General features: G+C 39.9%; 2 protein-coding genes across 2 annotated transcripts in view; one reads left to right on the top strand and one right to left on the bottom strand.

The window, feature by feature from the left end:
• f13a1b (coagulation factor XIII, A1 polypeptide b) overlaps window positions 1-7,703 on the top strand; it is a 13,703-nt gene extending 6,000 nt beyond the window's left edge. The window contains exons 4-15 of the mRNA XM_004570711.6: window positions 1,097-1,345; window positions 1,457-1,575; window positions 1,654-1,761; window positions 1,848-2,022; window positions 2,627-2,765; window positions 3,067-3,170; window positions 3,344-3,432; window positions 3,597-3,750; window positions 4,384-4,659; window positions 4,863-5,023; window positions 5,720-5,856; window positions 6,050-7,703. Coding sequence (XP_004570768.2) covers window positions 1,097-1,345; window positions 1,457-1,575; window positions 1,654-1,761; window positions 1,848-2,022; window positions 2,627-2,765; window positions 3,067-3,170; window positions 3,344-3,432; window positions 3,597-3,750; window positions 4,384-4,659; window positions 4,863-5,023; window positions 5,720-5,856; window positions 6,050-6,191 — 1,853 coding nt within the window. The 3' untranslated portion in view covers window positions 6,192-7,703. The remainder of the gene's footprint in view (window positions 1-1,096; window positions 1,346-1,456; window positions 1,576-1,653; window positions 1,762-1,847; window positions 2,023-2,626; window positions 2,766-3,066; window positions 3,171-3,343; window positions 3,433-3,596; window positions 3,751-4,383; window positions 4,660-4,862; window positions 5,024-5,719; window positions 5,857-6,049) is intronic.
• LOC105941405 (protein mono-ADP-ribosyltransferase PARP14) lies at window positions 7,550-22,484 on the bottom strand. The gene is made up of 13 exons (XM_014412499.3): window positions 22,261-22,484; window positions 22,043-22,167; window positions 16,301-17,815; window positions 15,980-16,216; window positions 15,385-15,609; window positions 15,244-15,298; window positions 14,935-15,081; window positions 13,444-13,653; window positions 13,183-13,359; window positions 12,443-13,069; window positions 11,442-11,578; window positions 10,206-10,386; window positions 7,550-8,206 (listed from the first exon to the last, which is right to left on the bottom strand). Exons 1-13 carry the CDS (start codon window positions 22,430-22,432, stop codon window positions 7,920-7,922), a joined length of 4,095 nt encoding a protein of 1,364 aa, XP_014267985.3. The 5' UTR covers window positions 22,433-22,484; the 3' UTR covers window positions 7,550-7,919.

Raw genomic sequence — 22,484 nt, 5'->3', positions numbered from 1 at the left:
TCCCAGACCATCATGAAAATGTTGTTCCAGGTTCAACATTGCAAGTGACCAATCACATTGTTGTGACGTTATTCCTTTGCGCGCCAAGCCATTCGTGCATTTATGAAATTCCAATGTTGCAAGGACAATATTAATTCTGCTTACTGCTTATTAAAGGGTTACGGTTAGGGTTAGGGTCAGGGTCCGTTGATCGGCGGACAGAGGCGGTTTCACGCAGCTTAAGTACCGTTTTTTGTTTTACGCCGGTTTTTCCCGAAGTCGCAAACGTATGACGTCACAACATTCTGATTGGTCACTTGCAATGTTGATCCTGGAACAACATTTAGTATGATGATCTGGGAACAACACCAACACGAGGATATCAGATCAACCGAGCTCCTTCAGTGACAGACTGCTGCATCCTAGACTCATGAAGGAGCGTTTCCACACGTTCTTTCTCCCTGCAGCTGTCAGACTGTACAATCAAAACTGCTCCCACCAAACACAGATGTTTACATCAGCGCTGTAATTTTATCAACCGATTCACACTACAACCTGGGTTTGCCTCTTATCTGTATTTAATTTTATTTAATTTTAATAACGGTACAATACTCTGTTTTTTGGTAACTATAGTCCTTGATGTAAATATATAAAAAATTGTGTATGTTTCTATTCTGTGTCCTGTTTGTTTGTATATGTGTCTTTCTTGCTGCTGTTACAACCAAATTTCCCCTTGTGGGACAATTAAAGGATTGTTCTATTTCTATTCTTGGTGCTACCTCAGTTTTGCATCCTGTTAATAATGTTAGTTAAGTTTGGAGTATTTCTAAATAGTTTTAGACAAAAGGCTTTATGTGTCTTTGACCCAACACAGCTGATTTAAATGGCTACATTACCTCCTCAACATGTCTTGAAGTTCTCCCGAGGCCTGGTAATGAACTAATCATTTGATTCAGGTGGGTTGACCCAGGGGGGATATCTAAAAAAAAGAGTACAGTTTTTTATTATTATTATTGCTTTAGGAACAATCAGAGCAGACCTGCATAAACATAAATCACCAGAATATATTTACTTAAAGGTGATGATGTAAATGTGCTGATGTTTGCTGCTCCCTCAGGCTCCAGCCCTCAGTTCAGCAAGGGCACCTACGTCCCTGTCTTCCCCACAAAGCAGCGTCAGACCACTTGGGAAGGCCGCATCACAAACACCTCTGACAACGTGGTCACCATGGCCATCACCCCAGCAGCAAACTGCATTGTGGGGAAGTACCAGATGTACGTTGCCGTGGTGACACCTTATGGCATCCGCAGGACCAGGAAGGAAAGCACCAGGGACATGTACATCCTCTTCAATCCCTGGGTGGCAGGTGTGCTGTGTTGTTTTCTTTTTTTATGTGTATGTCTTTGAAAGTCTGAACTGTAACATCCCAGTTTGGCTTTCGTCCTACTCAAGCACCCCACATGTTGTCTTCCCTCAGAGGATGCTGTGTTCCTGGATGATGAGACGGAGAGGCAGGAGTGTGTGATGACCGAGATGGGGATCATCTATCACGGCTCCTATGATGACATTGCTGAGAGGGACTGGAACTATGGACAGGTAGGAGAAAACAAGACTGAGGCACTTCAGGGCTTATCAGTTAAGTCTTGTGACTGACCTGAGGGTTTTTATGCCTAGTTCAACTATGGAATCCTGGATTCCTGTTTGTACATCATGGACCGGGCTGAAATGCCCATCACCAACAGAGGAGACCCCATCAAGATCGTCAGAGTAGCCTCTGCCATGGTGAGAGCAATGCTAATATGAGTGCTGCTTTCCCGTACCCTGTGTTTAATCAGTGAATATCTAAAGCCTTGTCTTTTTCCTTGCAGCTGAACTCTCGGGATGATGAAGGCGTTTTGGTGGGGAACTGGAGTGGTGACTACACCTATGGAGTGGCACCCACTTCCTGGACCGGCAGCACGGACATCCTGCTCACCTACAACAGCAGCAAGATGCCTGTCTGCTACGCTCAGTGCTGGGTGTACGCTGCTGTTTTCAACACCTGTGAGAGCTTTACTGGATCTAAGTAGCTCAAAAATGACTCTCCATTTAAAACTATTTATTTATAAGAACTCTGTGGGGAAAAACAAATCTGTTAAGGAAGGTTCAGCATGAGATATATATATATATATATATATATATATATATATATATATATATATATATATATATATATATATATATATATATATATACAGCATAATGGCCACTACTCAGTGACTGCTCTGGTTGGAAAAAGAAAAGGGAAAGCCCTTTGGCTCCCTTCATCTTTGACCTCACGAAAAATGTCCATAATGAGTTTATGGTCTCTAGTTCCTTTAGATTCTCAGTCAGGTCCAACCCTGTCTTGGTATGTCTGATTTTATTAAAATACATAAATAAATAAATAAATAAACAAAAATATAGACTAAGATAACTGCCAAAATCCTCAGTTTGGGGGTTTAAACATGATGTCTGCTCATCATTGGTTGATGTCACAGTGGGTGCCTTTTACATACAGTCTCCTTTGACTCTGCACCAGCTCACTCAGTTTAGAACCACATTTCTTAAGCTCTTGACTCCCGCCCTTGTTTTTGATTTGACTGTAAGTTCTGCCTCTGCATTTCAGTCTTACGCTGTCTGGGCATCCCATCTCGGGTCGTCACCAACTACTACTCAGCTCACGACAACGATGGAAACTTGAAGACTGACATAATCATGGATGAAAACGGCAAGATTGATCGAAACAGAACCAGGGACTCCATCTGGTACTGAAACTTTCCATTTAACAGATATCCTGAGATTTCTTTACTTGCCTTGGTCTACATGTTTTGCACTCCTGTTGGTAGGTGTCTGTTAACACACTTCAAATGGTAGTACTCAGAATCAGACTTTTTTGTTCTCCAGAGAATTGCAACAAAATTTACTGAGAAATAAATTTACAGTATTCTCGTAGGAGCACCAGATAATCAAGATTAAGTAATTGATTCTGAAAATATACCTAAATTAAATTATTAGATACAAACTAAACTGGATTATATATTTACCACTGTTTCTTTTTTTTGTCAGGAACTATCACTGCTGGAACGAGTGCTACATGTCCAGACCTGACCTCCCTCCTGGCTTTGGGGGCTGGCAGGTTGTGGATGCAACACCACAGGAGACCAGTGATGGTGAGCAAAAATTTAGCAAAAATTTAGTAATAAGGTTAGGGAATTCTATAATCTCCTCCCTTGGTTTTCCCAATGCTGTAGGGTTAGGTCAAAGCAATGTAAAAGGAGAGGCAAATGTTTTCTGTGCTTTGAGTCACACTGATTTTTTGATTTTTCCTTTGTAATCCATAAAGGCATGTACAGATGTGGACCTGCGTCAGTCCAGGCCATCAAGCACGGACAGATTTGCTTCCCATTTGACGCTGCGTTCGTGTTTGCCGAGGTGAATGCCTTTGAATTACTCTCTTTCTAGAATTACTGAGAATGTGTTTGTATTTAATGACGTCGCTCGCTGGTTGTTGTGTTTTATGACCAATAACCAGGCAGTTTGATGACAGAAGGCACACAGTATTTGTTTTTACAGTGCCTATTTCTTTCCTTCTACAGATTAACAGTGATGTGGTGTTTCATTCCCGGAGGAAAGATGGGACCCTGGAGCCAGTCAGAGTGAACCGAACTCACGTAGGCCGCCTGGTTCTGACCAAATCTCCAGGAGATGTGACCCGCCGCGACATTACAGATCAATACAAATTTGCTGAAGGTCAGGGACTACATCGAACACAAATGTCAGTGTTTCAGGAAGCAGCAGATCTGTTTTCTGTGCTGGAGCCTGAGCTCAGAATGCCACAGTAAATGAAGGAGCAGCTTTAAAATGTGCAAAATGAATGCAGTCACCTTGACATCATGAAATAATGAAAAAAAGAAAAGAAAATGGAAACACTTGAGCAGAAACACACTGTTAGGCTTCATTTTTACAGTGATGGATTACCCTGCTCCGCCAGTCTCTAAGTCAGTGTTTAAATCCTTGGAGCTGAAATGCCAGGTGGCAAGTTCAAACGGGAGAACAGCTCATTGTTGGCACTCTTGAATGCTGTCGGGCATCATGAACTCCAATACGGTTGCCAGATTAGGCAGTGTTTTTAGGAAAACACTGTGAATTTGAGTTATTTTCATTTGGAAATCAGCTCCATTTGGCATCGTGCTGTATTGTTTTTATCCACAGTTGGTACTCTGGACTAAAAGACTCCTGGTGCTTCATTTATCACAAACTGGGCAAAGATTAGACGATTCTGAGACAAGACCATTTTAAAAATGCAAAGCAAATAAAAAAGGACGTCAGAATTTATTCTGTTAATATACAAACACACTAATGTTTTTCAAATGCCCAACACAGGCAGCACAGAGGAGCGGACAGTCCTGGAAAAAGCAGAGGAGTACGGCTGCAAACGAGAGAAGTCCAGCCCTCCCGCGGCTGATGTGGACGTGGTCCTGCCCAACCTGGAGATCAGCGTGGGTGACAACTTTGAGCTGAACGTGGAGTTCGAAAACAAGAGTGATGAGCGCCGCACTGTGGACGCCTACATCAGCGGGAGTGTGGTGTATTATACTGGAGTTGCCAGCACCGAATTCCTGTTCCTGACCCCCAGGGTGGTGATTGAACCCAAAATGAGTGAGTCAGGTGTACGGCATGGAAATGAAGAGGCATAGTCATGAAACCACAGATGATTACCAAATGTAGACAACTGTTTCAGTGTAATCCTGAGTTATGGACAAATGTCTGCCTCGATGAGTATTTAATCTTTTATCTTATCTCTAACTTTGATTTAAGGAAATATACACACATCAAAGTAGAAATATTTTTATATTTAACAGATAAGAAGGAGGTGGCAATTGTGGAGTCGAAGAAATATATGAAGCGTCTGGTGGAACAAGCTAACCTCCACTTCATTGTTACGGGGAAGATCAGAGAGACCGGTCTAATCATCACCGCAATGAAAGTCGTCACCCTGCGCAACCCCAAACTCATCATCGAGGTCTGAAATGATTCCTTGTGGTGGCCCCCGAGAGATCAAACACATTGCGTCTTAAGGAAACGCTAGCAAATAGAAAAATGCTGGAAAAGCACACAAACACAATGGAAATTGAATAAAAAAACAACAGAAGCAAAACAAGGAAATACCACAAAATCCAAAAATAAATAAATAAATAAATAAATAAAATCACAAAACAAAATGAAGTGTTTCACCATTATGTGATGGAACAGCTGTGAAAGTGACAAGCTAACAGTAAACGGCTAATAGCAAACATATGACTCGTGTGGTTAAAACACACGATACCTGTATCCTTTCTTTCCTCTCGACAATGATGAACCCTCTGCTTCTTTTAAGTGAGCCTCAGTGTAACACTGCACGTTTCTTCACTGCTGCAGTTCGTCCGTCATTTTATCTTGTCCCTAGAAACACTTTGTTTCACAATTTATTTATTTTTTGTTCTTAGAGTTTTTTTTTCTATTTCTGATGTGTTTTGTGTGCTTTTGCAGCATTTTTCTCTTTGCTGGTGTTTCTTCAGTTGCAGTGTGCATCCTACATCACATTAAAGACAAACCTGGTTCCACTCGGGCAGTTTACTTTGCTTTTATTACATGTTTGATGTCCTATCCAGCAACTGTTTATCATATACAAAGTTGGATTTTGGGGGTAGATTTTTTACATTTCCTGTGTGTACTTCAGGTGTCTGGTAGAGGCAAAGTGAGTGAAGAGATGATAGCAACTGTGGAGTTCACAAACCCCTTCAGCTTCAACCTGGAGAACGTCTACATTCGCATGGAAGGACCTGGGATGATGGAGCCAAAGTCCAGGTATTACAGGTGAGTGATCATGAACAACTGTTTGTATAAAATATTTCCACATAAAACCAAAAACTGGTTTCAGTTTCATCTTATTCCTTTGGATGAGATTTTATAACCTCCAAATAGTAGCAAAAGGAAAAAAAACAAAACACCTATTTCAAAGGATTCTGCGTCTTGCTTTAATATTTTTGACGTGTTTGTCTTTTCTCAGGTTGGTCATAGGAGGCTCTTCTCTGACCTGGACTGAGTATTTCACTCCGCAGAGGGCCGGGACAAGCAGGGTGATCGCCACTCTGGACTGTCCTGCTCTCCGGCAGGTCCAAGGCCAGGCGTCTGTCACCATCAACCCCTGAGAATTGCTACGTTCACAAACGCCCAGCATTATTTAGCCTCAGTTATTCTTTTACCACATATAGGCCTATATCATTGTTATGCAACTACAGTTTTTCAGCTACATAGCTTCAGCATTGCTGATATTGTTTTCAAATGCTGCACAGATAGTAGTCAAATTAATAGCTAGCTGCTAAATGGCTTATATTTTATATAATATAATCCGGTTGTTAAGTGATGACGTGACAAATCCTACTTCCGTGCCTAAAGTAGTCTGCGTTTAATATGGCTTTTGTGTTGTTAACATGTTTAATGTTTTGTATTTTCTTCTATTTAATCTCAAAAAGCTCCTAAAACAGTCAGTGATCACTGTTGACCTCCCTCGGCTTTTATTACCGCTAATCATTTATTTAAGCTCAGTTTTTAAAACCTTAGGATGTAACTACAGCCCAGCCCATGCAGCAGTATATGAATGACTAACCTCGTATTGTGGATGGATTATCTCAGTTGTTGTCCTGGCTGAAGTTTGGTCCTTTTACAGCATCCTGCCATGCAATTACATTTGTTCCTGACCACCGAGAACACTCACGTTAACTTTTATCGAGTGGAAAAAAAGTTAGCTTGTTTATATTATGCTAACATAGCTGTGTCGCTAGCGGTCACGTAGCACATCATTATATACCAGCTAGCCAAACTTCAGTAACCCTACAAACGTCACTGCTGTTTAGTTTTCTGTCTTCATTTATGTTGGAAGTGATAACAGAGCTGTACGTTTTAATTTGTTTCCAAAACCCCACAGTCAGGACATGCTATATTGTATTTAGATAGAAGCTAGCGAGCTAACTTCCTGCTAACTTCTAACTCCGTTAAATGTCATAAATTCCGTTTTCATGGATGCCTGGATGTTAAACTCAATTGTTACACCTGGTAGAGCAGAACGCTGATCATTTTATTAAAGATGAAAGAGTTTAGACAGTTTTTCAACTCTCAGTAATGCCATAGTGATCGTTTGATATATGGACCTGCAGCAGAGTTTAGGCCCAGACACGGCTAGTGACGTCAGACTTAACGAACGGATATATATAACAGATTCAGTTTTGTAGTAAATGAACTCCAAAGGAAACATATAGAGCCCTTTTCTTGTAAAACACATTTAGCTGTGGACAAAAATGCCACAGACAAGAAAGATTATCATCCCACTGGAGCTTTTCTCTCTTCACTCATGTTTTTAACTCTCATTTTAACACAGTTAACTTTTTTAACTCTTCTACCAGATGGTTTACTATGTTTAACAGTTACTTGATTATGAATTCAAATATTTTTTAGATGTTGTTTGCATAATGTCACCACAATTCAAATGAAATGTCACAGTTTACGAATGGACCAGGCAATCATACAGTAAATCTTTATTAGAGTATTGTGACATGTTCTTGGACTAATTAGATGTGATTCAAAGTGCTTTACACTTTACAAAGTGAAGATGTAAGATGCAAATGTCAACCAAATCAAAGATTAAAAACTGCATGATTGTGTAACATGTTTCCAGTGTTTATGTACACATATGTAACTTTTCTAATTCAGTGACAGGTCAATAATTAAGCTTAAAATCAGACATAATTCTATAATTCAAACTCAAAATCTCACTGTATATAACTGTAGTGTGAAATGTGCATATTAGTTTTATTATTTTTCTTTTTGGATTTTTCAGACACCTTTGTTTGTAAACAGTGGAAAACACTTTTCCTTTACTCTCACTTGAATGTGATGAGGTAGTCAGGGTACGCTTGGTTGTCATGAAACACAACATACATGCTGGGGTTATCTATTCTGTCTACCACACTGTCATAGCGGTCGTGAGGCTGCTGGTGGTTTCTAGGTGGAGGCACCTTCATATCATGTCGGCCATGAGTGCAGACGCCTGTGAGGACTCGGGCGACGAACATTAACTGAGAACCATCAGCAGCTGGCTTGGAGTAGGTGGGGTGAGCCGAGTAGTTGGCATTTACAGCAAAGTAGGTCCCACGACCATATGAAGTTGCTGAGGGTAGGAAGAAAAGAAAAAGAAAATTAACAATAGCTGATCACATTTACACTGTAGTGTCTTGAAATATAAATCACATGATACCCCTCAGTCTTCTAGCAGTAGATTCTTTAGGTGTCACAAATACCCTGGAAGTACAAGCTGTAGAACACAGAATTATTAGTTCACTAAACCCTCCTTTGTTACATGTACTGCTACTTTAATATCTTCCACCAGGTGTTTTAACTACACTGTTGATTGTAATTGACATGTTTTATTAGTGCATGCAGGAACATGAAAATCTTTCCTTTCAGCCCAATAAGGAATCAAGCGCTGTTATTGTACTAGACCTGAAAACACCTCCACAATCACTTAAACCCAAGGTTTTATGTGTCACGAAAGCCACAAATGCTTAACAAGATTAAAAACAACAACAACAAAGCCTTGCCTTTCATATCACCCTTGAAACACCAAAGTCACCAGAAGAGAAAATAATTTATTCAGCCTTAATATATGAATGCTCTCATAATCACAGTGTATTTTTACCTGCATTGTCCTGACAGTATACAGGAACAAGCAGTGGTTATACTGGATTGCCTGTTACTTGTCAAAGGTCTATTTAAACACATTAGCTCTCCTCCTTTGTAATTAGTAACAAATACTATAGTAAAAACTTAAATCGATGCACCATTAGAGTCAATTCTCTGAAGCGGGGATCATCTTTTAACCATTCTCGTATCAAGTTGTGCCCTGGCCTGAAAATCCATACAGTTATACTTACACTCATATAACAGGAAAATACTTATTACCATTATGAAAATTCACTGAATGCAAACTGTGAAAAAACGGAATGCCACCCTAAAAAAGATTGAAGCAGGGGTGCTGACCTTGAGGTCAAGACTAATGAGATTTGAACTCAAACAAGATCTTTATTAGAGACACCTATGGTATCGATTTGAAAATCCTATGTTGCCTTGTTTTGTGTTATTTTGTTTGCAAAGTTGGTCACTTATGCCAACCAATGCCCGCTCGATGGACTGATGGGGTAAAAAAATCCCCCCAAAAACCCGAAACTCAATACCTTAATAATTAAATCATCTTTAGCAGCAATAACTTTAAGTAATCATTTCCTGTGTGGCTTTATCAGTCTCACACATTGTTCTGGTGACATTTCAGCCCACTCTTCTTTAGCGTGTTGCTTCAGTTCATTAAGGTTTGCAGGCATTCATTTATGCACAGCTCTCTTAAGGTCCCACCACATCATTTGAGCAAGGACACTGGGCCATTGCAGCATTTCCAGCTATTGTGTTGTAGATTTGCTGCTATGCTTGAAATCATTGTGCTTTTACGTAATCCAGTATTGGATTTTTTTTAGCTGTCAGCCTCACATTAGACTCTCTAGAACAGAGGTGCTCATGTTGACTTGTGGTTGCAAAAAAAAGAAAAAAAAAGAAGCAACCCTTACAAACAACACACAGTCAACAGACAGTCTGTTTTTAGTTGTACAGTCATAAACTTTAACATTTAACATGCTAACGACACCTGCAGAGTCTGAGATGTAGCTCTTGGGTGTTTTGCAATTTCTCTGAGCATTGCAAGATCTTGATCTTGGGGCAAGTTTGCTGGGACGTCCACTCCTAGGAAGATTGTGGTATTGTGTTGACACACACCTGAATGCTCTCGACCAGTAGTAGTGCCAAAACTTCTGTTTTTATAAAGATGCTCACACACATGTAAGCATTAAGGGGACACTTTGGCTTTCATACACTGCTTCCTCCTTTTAGCTTAATTTTTGTTAAATGAATAATGAAACTTAATATACCACGTTTTCCTATCATCTGAGGTTTTATTTACTTAATTTTAGACTAGACTGCTAATGACAAGGTTACTTTTATTTTGCCCTGCAACAGAAAACCTGCAACTCTAAGAAGACTCTGGTGTTGACTTTGGTTAGAACATGTTATGCAAATTATTGGCACTGACAGTTTGCACTTGTGGATTATAAAAAGATTATCACCATTTTGTCCAGCAAAGCGCCTGTTGAATCCAGTTTTCATTATGGAGTTGCAATTTTCCTGGGTCGTCCCGTGGTACAGAAGTTTCTCCCCTGCTCCTCCCTCCTGTGCATTCTTATCAGAAATGTGCTTCTTCTGTGCTTCATAGGCGCGACGCAGGTGAACGTTCTGCAAACGGTCAATCTGACAAGAGAGAAGATGGACAAAGGATCAACAAGCTGCCAAACAAGGTAATCAAGGATATTAATTACATCTGAGGGGTAGTTTTATGCTCATATTCTGAGGGCCATAAATTGAGGTGTGCATCTCAGGTATGAGAAGATTCTGTGTTGTAAACATCGATCAATTAATTACCTTAAATCTGCAAATCTGAAAAACTGAAAACATGATGATTTGCAGGCAGGTTTTACAACTGTATTGAAACTTTCTTTGTATTGTGAATGAGAAAATTATGTCATCATCAATTCAGTGGACTTCAGATATATGAAACTAAAACTAAAATCCAGAATGAATGAATACAATTAAAAAATAAATAAATACAATTTAATTAAATAAATCATATCTTTCAAATGGTGAATTTAGTTTGTTTATATAATGTGACATTGACTGATTTCTTGTAACTTGGAATTACATTGTGATCTTTTTTACTCTTCCATTTTATCTATAAATTTATTAGTTAAATATCCTTTATTTACTGATAAATGAAGTTTTTGCATCTATGTTGGGAGTGAAGCACTGGAACAGACTGAGTGAGGAACTGAAACAATGTCCCAGCATGACCACTACAAAGATACAGTTTGCACTCGCTTTTTACACAAACACTGTGTTTATATATGTGTATGTGTGTGCACATGTATATTTGCATCAGTATGTGTGTATATGTATGTATATATCTCTGGGCATGTTACTGGGGTTACAAAACCAAATACACGGAACAAACTTCGAGGTAGAATTTATGATAGGATATGTCATAAAAAGGAAGCAATAATAAATAAATAAATGAATAAATAAATAAATAAATAATGGGAATTACTGTAAATAATATACCTAAATATACATAAATATTAAAGCAAATAAAAACAGAAATATTTTTTACACTTTACACTTCATTAATAACATTTAATATCATTGGTTGTACTGACTACAAAAGAATAAAGTAGTGATGCAGCATGCATATAATAAAACAGGTAATACAATTAGAAACTGAAACGTTCCTTTACGCAAGGAGAGCCACCCACCTTCATCACAGTTTTGGCGACGGTTCGTTTGAAGGCCTCCTTCACTGTTCGGTACTCTGCAGAAGAAGACTCCAGGGGAATGACCATCATATTTTCACTGGCAGCCATGCTGTCCCAGTACAGAGGGAAAGTAAAGTCTGAAAGAGACAAGCATATATAGCTTATACAGCATACAAACAAGAAGACACAGAAAGAGCTTATGCTAAGCTTTATTATTTGCCATTTACTACAAATTCTTGTAGTAAATTCTCATTCCCTCATACAATGCATCAACCATAGATGTAGTGTCTTGATGGAGGGTTGTGGGTAGCGTAGGTCACAGTGGGTAGAGCCATCTTCCTAGACCCCTGTTTCACAAACCCACACACGTCTGCCAGCTACTGGGCAATTCTTTGGCACCTTGAGCCCGGGAATTTGAGCTTGGCTCACACTAGGGTGGCCAAAGTCTAGGAGGGTCGGTTGCCTGTTGCCTCTAGCCCTCTGGGACTCCCACCCCTTGGCTCTGAGCTGCCCATTTAAGGGCCTCCTTTCTTCTCCTGCTGGCATGGAGGCACAGATATCACTGAGATGTGTGGCCTCAGGTCTTTGGTACTCTTGGGGGCTTCAAATGGTTCTCCTGGATCCATCTCTATCATGCTCTGGCTCCTGAGAGGTGTTATTGCAGCTTCCCACACTCATTTTCATGTATATTTCGTGACAAAGACGCATACACATACTCTTCTCTCTCACTCTCTCTCTCTCTGTCTGTCACACACACATGCACACACAGATATTTATGTAGCTGTGCATTTTTAAAGTTTTGTGTTCGAGGTGTTGTATGATTGTTTTTCTTACAGGTGCGGCAGGTTGCAATATATTATGCATTTCTATTTGTACTCCATCCTTTCATTACATCTTATACACTTTAACATTTGTTTCTTTTGAGTTTGTATTACTCTCAAGCATCAAACTCCAGTATCAGTCGGGCTCATTTTGTAAATCATTGAGAACTATCTTCTCACCTGTGAGATTCTCAAGTCGTTTCAGCTTCGTTGTCTGTCTCAGTGATTGTGTGGCCACCATTCTCTGTAGATTAACCTCCCATGTGAGTCCCTGTGCATCTGTTATTCCTTCTGTTAATTCGTCGCTTTCCAGTTGGTGATTGGCTGTTCTGGGAAGTCTTTCCCAGTTACCGTTATGTGCCAGGATGCACCAAACAACTCGAAGGTACAAATCCTCCTCCTCCCTGACTCTTACCTCTCTAGCAAGAGCCATTAACTGACACTGATTCATTTTCTGCATCACCCGGGTGACCCCGTCTTTTAGCCCGCTCACTGTTAGGGTGCCAGCCTGATCTGTTTGCATGAATAAACCCTCAGACTCCACCAGCTCCTTCAGCTCCATCATGTCATCCTGGTCGAGGGGTTCCAGTTCCTCCTTTGAGAAGGTGTTACTGGAGCACTGCGTCTGATATTGATGCTTCAGCTTTTCCATGGCATCGTCAACGTCCTTTTTGGAAAGACCCAGGAACGTGAAGACAGACTGCTGACTTGTAGAGCTGATTTGGAGACTGCTGAGGTATGCACTCACAGAATGAGGAGGCTGTTGTTGCTGTACTTGAACTGGAAGTACTGGAAGTACTGGAAGTACTAGAACAAATCAGTAAAAAATTTCAGTAAAATAATTTTGAATCAGTTTTTATTTTAAAATTCATTACACTAAATAACTACACAAAATGTCAGTTTGTGAATATTTCTGTCACCTCTGTTGATGACAGCTGGGGAATACATCTGCATCGCTTCCTCTTTAAAAGTCAAGAAGACATCGATCTTAATCAGGATGAGACGGATGTCAGTGAGGCTGGTCATGATTGATGCAGATGACTTGATCCCTCGAAAAATGGCTCCTGCCACAATCGCAGGATCCAAACCTCCAGCTCCTGCAAAAACACCCCTGCCTCTTAGGTGTGTGTGTGTGTAGCACAACAAACAGAATAAATAGAAATGCTGAACAAAATACTTACCAGCACACATGGCAGGAATTGCCACTGAATTATATTTATGTGATTCACAGTAACAAATGATATCACACACAAGTTGTTCAATGAGGACTTCATCCTGTTCTCCATGCACATGTAAAATAGCTTTACTGAGGAAGTTTCCAGACTGGGTCACGAAAATTTCTCCTCGATTCACTGTTGCTGCCGCCTGTGGTTCAGCTAAAGTTGAGATGTCTTTGCATAAGCCATATATAGAGAAAGAAAAAATATATTTTAAAGGATGTCAGTGAAGGCAAGTTTGTGCTACATGCTAATCTTGTGCTAGTTTTAGCATGCTAAAAAAGCTAATTAGCACCAGGACTGATGATTCTGATGATGGAGGTTACCAACCTTTACATAACTATTGCCATCTATTTTGGTAAATGGTAAAAAATGGTAAATGGCCTGTATTTGTATAGCGCTTTACTTAGTCCCTATGGACCTCAAAGCGCTTTACACTACATTCAGTCATCCACCCATTCACACACTGGTGATGGCAAGCTACATTGTAGCCACAGCTACCCTGGAGCGCACTGATTTTGTTAGTAACATGCCAAATTTTGCTACTGTAATGTTTAGGGTCAGTTGCACAGTTGAGTAACAAATACATTTTGATTTGTTAGCATGTAATAAAAATCACAAATACCAATCTTATGGTAACATTAAAAGAAAAACTGGGGTTTCAAAAAGAGTAAGATAATCTTAGTAAAATGAATGTCTAATGCCTATTGGTAAAATATATTTAATAAATGTATTTAATTAGTAAGTACAGCTTTGGAAATAGTAACAATAATAATAATGCCACAGTTTCATCTTAAGTTCCAATTTGTGTCACAGTTGGATACGTTTCCTGAATAGTTACTCATCAACCCTATATTCCCAAATCAATCCACATGCATTTATGGGAAATGGTACTCAAAGGTAAGTCAAAGGCTAATCCCTGCCAAACCTTCTTGGCTGAAGATCAAACATTTCTCATGCTGAGTTGACACCACAGGCAGCGTACCAGTTCACCTGTTCATCTCTGTTCCCTGCCAGACTGTCACTGAGTCACTTGTCTGTGTTACAGTTTGATTGCTTTCCATCACCTACGCCTGAGAGTTTTACATTTTGCCATCCACTAAGCCTGTTCCTGCTGAATGTGCCTAATTTGCACTAGATTTCATTATGTGAAACTATAACCATGATAGGTATGAGATCCAAAATATAAGAAATTATCTAGTTTTACAGCTCCATATACATTAGAAATTAGTGGCTTTCTAATACTTATGATGTTCAACCATGACTATCTGTTAAGCTCTTCGTAATTATATGCTGAGGTTTTTAGCTAATGTAAGTGACCTGCTGATAATGCTAGATGAAAACTTTGATCCTCAAAGATTATATTCATATGGGCATCCCCATTTTTGAGCAGATATTCATGAACAGCTGTTTGACTTTGCCATAGTGATCCTCCTGCTCACCAAGGTTACTTACCAAAGTTAAAACTTTGGGAGTCTGTTATGTTCACCACAGCATCTGTAGTCTCATTAGTGATGTCACCAAACACCACATGTAGTTTAACTCCACTTCCCACTGTTATGACGATGTCATCTAGGTCGCTGGTGAGGGACCTGAAGATTGCTGAGACAAAGAACACCACACATTAGATTTTGTCTGATATTTAGTCTGATGGCTGAGGGTGATAATGAAGATGGTAAAATATAACACTGGCTGAAGGCTTTTTATCTGCTCACTATTCATTAATGTCACATAATGAAGACAGTCTGAGTAGTGCTAGTTTACCTTGGCCTCCCTGGTTCATATTTAAGCCGAGCTGTTTGTAGACATCGTGGTAGCACTGTAGATAAAAACACAGAATAACATGATGAAAGATGGATGCCTTCATGTTACATATCAGATCAGGACATATCAACTGACACTGACCTCCTCAGAATCAGGGTAACCAGGTTTAATCACAATGTGGATGTTTGTAAGAGATCCAGAGGATGCAGATAATCCAAACTGGTGAATGATGTCGGTCAACACTTGAATAGCTTCTCTCAGCGGGTATTGTAAAACAATTCCTGGCCCAATGATTGGAATGGCCACTGAACCCAAATTCAGCTGTGCACAAAGCTCCAGACACTTCTTCAGACCGTTACCAAGAGCCTGCAAATCAAAAGTTACATATTTTAAACTATGTTTTCAAACTCTTGGATTGCACACTGCAACTAACAGAGCACACATGGAAAACAGTGAGGCTTTGGAGGATAAATCCTCCCTTGCAGTTATAGGTACAGTTAATTGACTAGTTTGTGTGTTAATGCTTTTACTTTTCAGTTAAATATTTTATTATCTTTTCTTTTGTCTGTTCCTCTAGTTTTGAGTATACATGCTTAGATATCATCTGATTATTCAAATTAATACTTTCATCTATGTACAGCTATAAAGTGCATTTCAATGGTTTTCTGAAGGTAAATTAAATATGAATTAGCACTTTTCCATCACCAGAAGTGTTAATGAAAGTCCTTAATTTTACCTGAACACTCTGTCCTCTTACTCCATCCCAAGGCAAGCACTCAATGAAGAAAATCCTGGAGCAGCCCAGAGATGGAGGTGCATCAACCAGCTGAACATCACCAGGGGCGAGGGCACAACTGGCTAAGACTGAATCAAACTTTAACTTTAATATATTCCCAGCTTTGGCCAACAAACTTTTGCCAATATTTGTAGAAGTCAGCTGCTTGTTGAGCATGGGGACCACCAGAACATCCACCTGCAGAAATCATTTTGAATAACATGAATGTTGATATTTTATTTTGAGACTATGGGAAATAGAATTGAATGGAAATAATCAAACCTGTTCATTTTCTAAACTGCTGAGTTTGATCTTCAGGTTTGTTCTGTTGATTGCAGAGTTTCCAACTGTGCTGTACATGCTGCTGCTGTAGCTGAGAGATCTAGGTGTATCACTGAGTCTGCTGGTGTTTCGTGGTCTTTGCACGTTTGGGATGGCTGCAGTTTGCTTATCTCGGATAATGACGTGACAGGAACCCTCTATCAGCTCTTTAGTCACTTTACCCTCTTCCTGGAAGTACTGCTGAGCCCCTGGTCCATCTAGAGTCAAAGTGTCTACTACAACACTGTCTAGAGTTGATGTTAGGGCCTCCTTGGCCTCCTGAACATGACATCGAGGACCAGACACAAACACACAAGGATTTGGAAAATGTGAGGCTTGTAAGGTCACCTTGGTCTGCTTCATGCCAATCAAGTCTAAGATTTTATTAAAACAGTCGACCATTTCAGGATGAAGCAGATTGATGGTTTCTTGAGTTGAAACTTGATTCAACTGGAAGTCATGAAGAACTTCATTGAGCTTGGCCACATTTTCACTGTAGCCCACCAGTTGGACGTTGGTTGTTGAGGTTCCCCTGGCGCCTGGCATGTAGCTGATGTCCACTCTGAACTCTCTACTGTTTGCCTCGTTCTTGGCTTTCATCAGAATTTCTTTCAACCTGTTGAGATCTATTGCACCCTGCAGCTGTACAGTGGTCACTTTAAAGTCTCTCATTACTGCTGCCTCGGCCATATTTAAAGCATCAGAGGACAAACTGGACAGAACCAGATCTGCACCCACCTCAAAGAAAACAGGGTTTCTGAGCCTTTGCTGGAAGCGAGTTTGGTATTTTGGGATGGCATCACTGGTCTTCATGAAGGTTAGCAGAGCTGTAGGGAACTTAACGCTCTTCTCCTTTACGTTCTTAATCAGTTCAACCAGTTTTGCAGCTCCTGACTGCACCTCTTTGTCAGGGCCCTCCAAAGTGATCATGGCACTACCTCTGATGATTGTAACCTCTGGACAATTAGCACGCATTTCTCGATTGAACTCTTCTTCTATGAGCTTGAAGTTCCTCTCCACAATTGGCATTACCTTTTTGGTGGGTAGGCGTTTTTCCAGAATTGCAATCTTTTCCTTCACGGCATCAACCTCTCCCACAACCACAGCATAGCCACTCTCTGTGTAAACTTTGATATCATCTGTCTTAAAGGCCGAGTCCTGCAGTATCATTTTCACCAGTTTTGGCTCAAGCACATGATAGCAGAGGTAGGTCTCGGTAAGCCGAATAAAGACCCGATCCACTTGGCACTCCCATTTCTCTGCAGCGCCACCAAAACCACCTCCTGGCCCCTTGTCAACCTCTCCTCTAACCAAAACCTCCTCTTCATCGAAATTTAGCTCCACTGTGCAGCCGATTGATGACAGTTGTTTTTCAAAAATTGTGTATGCTTTACAGTTGTCTCTCAGGAAAAACAGCAGGAAAACATCTATCCTGAAAGTCTTCTCAAGACCTTTTATGTTTGAGTTTCTAGAGCTCTGAAAGAGGGAAAGAAAAAAAATCTGTCAATTTATGATATACGATAGGCTACTTATTGTAAACAGTGGGAGTGTACCACATAGGGTTGGACATTAAGTAATACATAACCCTTATTCAAAACCTCTAATCAACGTAATCTTCGCCATGTCATGTATTTTATTTCTTTTCTCTTTAAATCTGTTAATAATTCATCCATTATGTACTATGTTAGCTATGTCCAGTCTACAGCATACACGAGATCCATCATGGAGTAAACATGAAACACTGAGCCCACTGCTAAATTAAAATTCAGTGTTTGTTGTTTGGACACATCAATCATTCAATCATCATAAACTAGTTCTACAAAAAAACAAACAAAAAACAACAACATTGATTTTATGGCAGTTGCCCCAATTCATACAGTCCTTTCTGTTATGTAGGTAAAACCACATTAAATTAATGTTTTTGTTTATATGTTTTTCTTTTTGATTGCTATGTCTGACTATGACACTGTGTTATAAAAGAAATATGCTACAGGCCTGTTTCTAAACCAGTCTGGGTATTTGTGTACAATGTAAATGAAAGCAGAATGCAATGACTGGTGAATAATCTAAAACATGATGTTGAGGTTTTTTTTTTAATCTGTGTGCAAACGAGACGCAGTGTCCATGGATTCCACAAGGAATTTAAAATTTTGTGTGACCGAACCACACAGACAAACAATCTCTGGCCACTATATTAGGTACACCTGTTTAAGCTTATTAATACATATGGATAATCAACCAATCACATGCCACTAACCATTTAGACATGGTCAAGAGGATCTTCTGAAGTTCAAACTGAGCATCAGAATGAAAAATAAATTTGAGCTGCTTTAATTTATTTATTTTCCCACACAACCATCTCTAGGGATTACAGAGAATGGACTGAAAAAGAGAAAATATCCAATTCTCTGCATGAAAACGTCTTCTTGATGTCAGAGGTCAGAGGATGGCCAGACTGCTTCGAGTTGATAGGAAGGAAACAGTAACTCAAATAACATCACAACATTATAATAAAAAATTAACAGCAAAGATTTAAAGCAGCACTGAAGTCTTCTCTGTTACTCTCAAGGTGTACCTAATAAAGTGTCCAGTGAGAGTGTTACCATCTGGCTTTTTATGACCTATGTTTTTAAAAACAGTATGTCACAAAACGGCTGTGTGAGGGAAGGAAAAGGACCCAAACGGAAACTCACAGAGATGAAAAATGTGAACTGCTTTATTGCAGGTGTAGAGGTGATACAAATAGAAATAAACTAAACTGCGACAACCTATAAACTCATGGGGAGACACAGGGAGAGTCACACAGCTATGAGGGAGGACACTTACCTAAATCCACAGAGGGATGACAAGGAAGTGAGAACACACGAGGAGTACAGCTGATACGAATAACCATAACGAGACAGGGGAAGCTAGACTGAACAGAAAAAACACGGGACCTTCACAGTAAAACAGGAAACATGATATGGGTGGGAGTGGAGGAGAGGCAGGTGGGAACGAGGGAACACAAGGGAGAGCACAGGCAGACGGCCTGGGGAAACATGATGGAACACAAGGCACAAGGACTCACACAAAGAAACAAACACAGAGGGAGACACAGGGGGTAAAGACACGAGGGGAATCTAATAATCAAAAAGCAAAGCAGAAAAACCAATTATAGAATAAACACAGTGGACGTAAAACACAAATAATAACACCAAGTGACAAAAATACAAGCGAACTCAAAACACTTTGTCAAAAGGACCCAGGACCATGACACAGTATCTTTGATGGTATGGAGGTGGAGTAACATACAGGGAGTGCAGAATTATTAGGCAAATGAGTATTTTGTCCACATCATCCTCTTCATGCATGTTGTCTTACTCCAAGCTGTATAGGCTCGAAAGCCTACTACCAATTAAGCACATTAGGTGATGTGCATCTCTGTAATGAGAAGGGGTGTGGTCTAATGACATCAACACCCTATATCAGGTGTGCATAATTATTAGGCAACGTCCTTTCCTTTGGCAAAATGGGTCAAAAGAAGGACTTGACAGGCTCAGAAAAGTCAAAAATAGTGAGATATCTTGCAGAGGGATGCAGCAGTCTCAAAATTGCAAAGCTTCTGAAGCGTGATCATCGAACAATCAAGCGTTTCATTCAAAATAGTCAACATTACTAAATCTCCATTTGCACTATTTGCCTATTTGCACTACTCTGCCTGGTTTACACTCAATGTCATTTACCCTTACCTGAATATTGTATATTGTATATTGCATAGCTTTCTTGCTAATTTGTATTGTATTTATTTATTTAAATTTTTACTTTTTAATTATTTTATTTGCATTTTTTAATCACTCTCTTTATTTAAATGTTCATTTGCTATTTCATCTAGGGTTTGAGAGTAACGAAATTTCTATTCTCCGTATGTCCTGTACATGTGGCAGAATTGACAAATAAAGTTGACTTTGACTTTGACTTTGAACAGGGTCGCAAGAAGCGTGTGGAAAAACCAAGGCGCAAAATAACTCCCCATGAACTGAGAAAAGTCAAGCGTGCAGCTGCCAAGATACCATTTGCCACCAGTTTGGCCATATTTCAGAGCTGCAACATCACTGGAGTGCCCAAAAGCACAAGGTGTGCAATACTCAGAGACATGGCCAAGGTAAGAAAGGCTGAAAGACGACCACCACTGAACAAGACACACAAGCTGAAACGTCAAGACTGGGCCAAGAAATATCTCAAGACTGGTTTTTGGACTGATGAAATGAGAGTGAGTCTTGATGGGCCAGATGGATGGGCCCGTGGCTGGATTGGTAAAGGGCAGAGAGCTCCAGTCCGACTCAGACGCCAGCAAGGTGGAGGTGGAGTACTGGTTTGGGCTGGTATCATCAAAGATGAGCTTGTGGGGCCTTTTCGGGTTGAGGATGGAGTCAAGCTCAACTCCCAGTCCTACTGCCAGTTTCTGGAAGACACCTTCTTCAAGCAGTGGTACAGGAAGAAGTCTGCATCCTTCAAGAAAAACATGATTTTCATGCAGGACAATGCTCCATCACACGCGTCCAAGTACTCCACAGCGTGGCTGGCAAGAAAGGGTATAAAAGAAGAAAAACTAATGACATGGCCTCCTTGTTCACCTGATCTGAACCCCATTGAGAACCTGTGGTCCATCATCAAATGTGAGATTTACAAGGAGGGAAAACAGTACACCTCTCTGAACAGTGTCTGGGAGGCTGTGGTTGCTGCTGCACGCAATGTTGATGGTGAACAGATCAAAACACTGACAGAATCCATGGATGGCAGGCTTTTGAGTGTCCTTGCAAAGAAAGGTGGCTATATTGGTCGCTGATTTGTTTTTGTTTTGTTTTTGAATGTCAGAAATGTATATTTGTGAATGTGGAGATGTTATATTGGTTTCACTGGTAAAAATAAATAATTGAAATGGGTATATATTTGTTTTTTGTTAAGTTGCCTAATAATTATGCACAGTAATAGTCACCTGCACACACAGATATCCCCCTAAAATAGCTAAAACTAAAAACAAACTAAAAACTACTTCCACAAACATTCAGCTTTGATATTAATGAGTTTTTTGGGTTCATTGAGAACATGGTTGTTGTTCAATAATAAAATTATTCCTCAAAAATACAACTTGCCTAATAATTCTGCACTCCCTGTACATGGCATTGCTTCCTTGTCTACAAAGGCATTAATGCAAAATAGTATGTGAAGTATTTGCATCTGTATCTGCACACTGTGCCATCCACATGATGTATTTTTCAGGGAAGGCTTTCTTATTTAAAAAATGCTGAACTAGACTGTATATTTACACTCTGTATTAACAGCAAGACTCAGAAGTGAAAGAAACCTGAGAACTGTCAGCCACTGAAAACACTGAGTCACAATGAAATGAAAGCTATAAAAAAGAGGGCCCAGCAAAAGTGGAACAAACACATAGTTCTCTATATTTGTCCCTGACGTCAAATTTAATGATCGTGTATCTTTTTTTTAAAAAGCACTGTTTTACTATTTAAAATGTATTCTTTGCAGTACTTACAGTGTCTTTGAAATATTTTATAATCATCTGTTTTTTGTCAATATTGTCCTCAGCTGTCCAACTTCCCCTGGAGGCTAACTCACTCCTCTTAAACTGATTTGGCCACATTATTCTGGCACTCAGTTTTTACTGTAACCAAAAGTCATGTTTGAAAGAGCAGTAAACTGTACCAGTGATTGGCTTGTCGATGGCTGGTCAGAGGTCTGTGGTGAACTTGTCCGGCTCACGGTCAGCCGCACTTCTCCACTCGGAAGAGTGATGGTGTGAAACTTCCTCTGCAAAACTCTGTCTTGATCTGGAAAACATCCATAAACAGAGTCACTGAAATAGCCTGAATTTAAACACAAAGCTAAAAAAAAAATATTTTACAAATGATCGACTGTCCTACCCTCTTTTAACTTGAAACAGATTTTATAAACGCTTCCTCCGAGTTTTTCAAGATTTCCGCAGTCGCCACCCCCGGAGTCTCGCCTTTTCTGAAAGTATCTCCTCACTTTCTCCTTCTCTCTGTCTGTAAAGTCAGTGGCTTCAAAAAACAGTGGATACTGATATTCATCCATTTTATCTGCAATTCTACACTAACACGAGAACTTTCAACCCGTCAAACACTCG

Source organism: Maylandia zebra, linkage group LG3 (assembly GCF_041146795.1).
Source record: "Maylandia zebra isolate NMK-2024a linkage group LG3, Mzebra_GT3a, whole genome shotgun sequence".
NCBI classification, from domain to species: Eukaryota; Metazoa; Chordata; class Actinopteri; order Cichliformes; family Cichlidae; genus Maylandia; species Maylandia zebra.
Note: the sequence above shows the minus strand (reverse complement) of the source record. Positions and strands in the feature narration are given on the sequence as shown.

Coding starts and splice junctions, on each gene's coding strand:
- LOC105941405 (XM_014412499.3), bottom strand. CDS start 22,432: ATGGATGAATATCAGTATCCACTGTTTTTTGAAGCCACTGACTTTACA. Junction 13,360..13,443: donor AATTCCTGCCATGTGTGCTG/GTAAGTATTTTG, acceptor GTGTTTTTGCAG/GAGCTGGAGGTTTGGATCCT. Junction 13,070..13,182: donor CCCAGCTGTCATCAACAGAG/GTGACAGAAATA, acceptor GATTTGTTCTAG/TACTTCCAGTACTTCCAGTA.